Source organism: Naegleria gruberi (genome assembly GCF_000004985.1).
Source record: "Naegleria gruberi genomic scaffold NAEGRscaffold_46, whole genome shotgun sequence".
Classification (NCBI taxonomy): domain Eukaryota; phylum Heterolobosea; class Eutetramitea; order Acrasida; family Naegleriidae; genus Naegleria; species Naegleria gruberi.
In genome coordinates, this window is record NW_003163281.1 from 349682 (window position 1) to 350200 (window position 519).

At 48.0% G+C, this 519-nt stretch overlaps 1 protein-coding gene across 1 annotated transcript; it reads right to left on the bottom strand.

Moving 5' to 3' along the window:
• Nucleotides 1-55: 55 nt before the first annotated feature.
• Nucleotides 56-519, bottom strand: NAEGRDRAFT_51606 (uncharacterized protein; the record flags this gene model as incomplete). Its single annotated transcript, XM_002673540.1, has 1 exon — nucleotides 56-519. A coding segment is annotated over one exon (464 nt), but the record flags the coding sequence as incomplete, so codon positions are not given.

Below are 519 nucleotides of genomic sequence, written 5' to 3' on the forward strand. Positions count from 1 at the left end.
ATCATGATTCATGCCAAAAGTACACAGCCAATCATCTTGAAACATTAATAAACATTTAGGTTGGGTTTGGGTTTGGGTTTGGGTTTGGGTTTGGGTTTGGGTTTGGGTTTGGGTTTGGGTTTGGGTTTGGGTTTGGGTTTGGGTTTGGGTTTGGGTTTGGGTTTGGGTTTGGGTTTGGGTTTGGGTTTGGGTTTGGGTTTGGGTTTGGGTTGGGTTTGGGTTTGGGTTTGGGTTTGGGTTTGGGTTTGGGTTTGGGTTTGGGTTTGGGTTTGGGTTTGGGTTTGGGTTTGGGTTTGGGTTTGGGTTTGGGTTTGGGTTTGGGTTTGGGTTTGGGTTTGGGTTTGGGTTTGGGTTTGGGTTTGGGTTTGGGTTTGGGTTTGGGTTTGGGTTTGGGTTTGGGTTTGGGTTTGGGTTTGGGTTTGGGTTTGGGTTTGGGTTTGGGTTTGGGTTTGGGTTTGGGTTTGGGTTTGGGTTTGGGTTTGGGTTTGGGTTTGGGTTTGGGTTTGGGTTTGGGTTTGG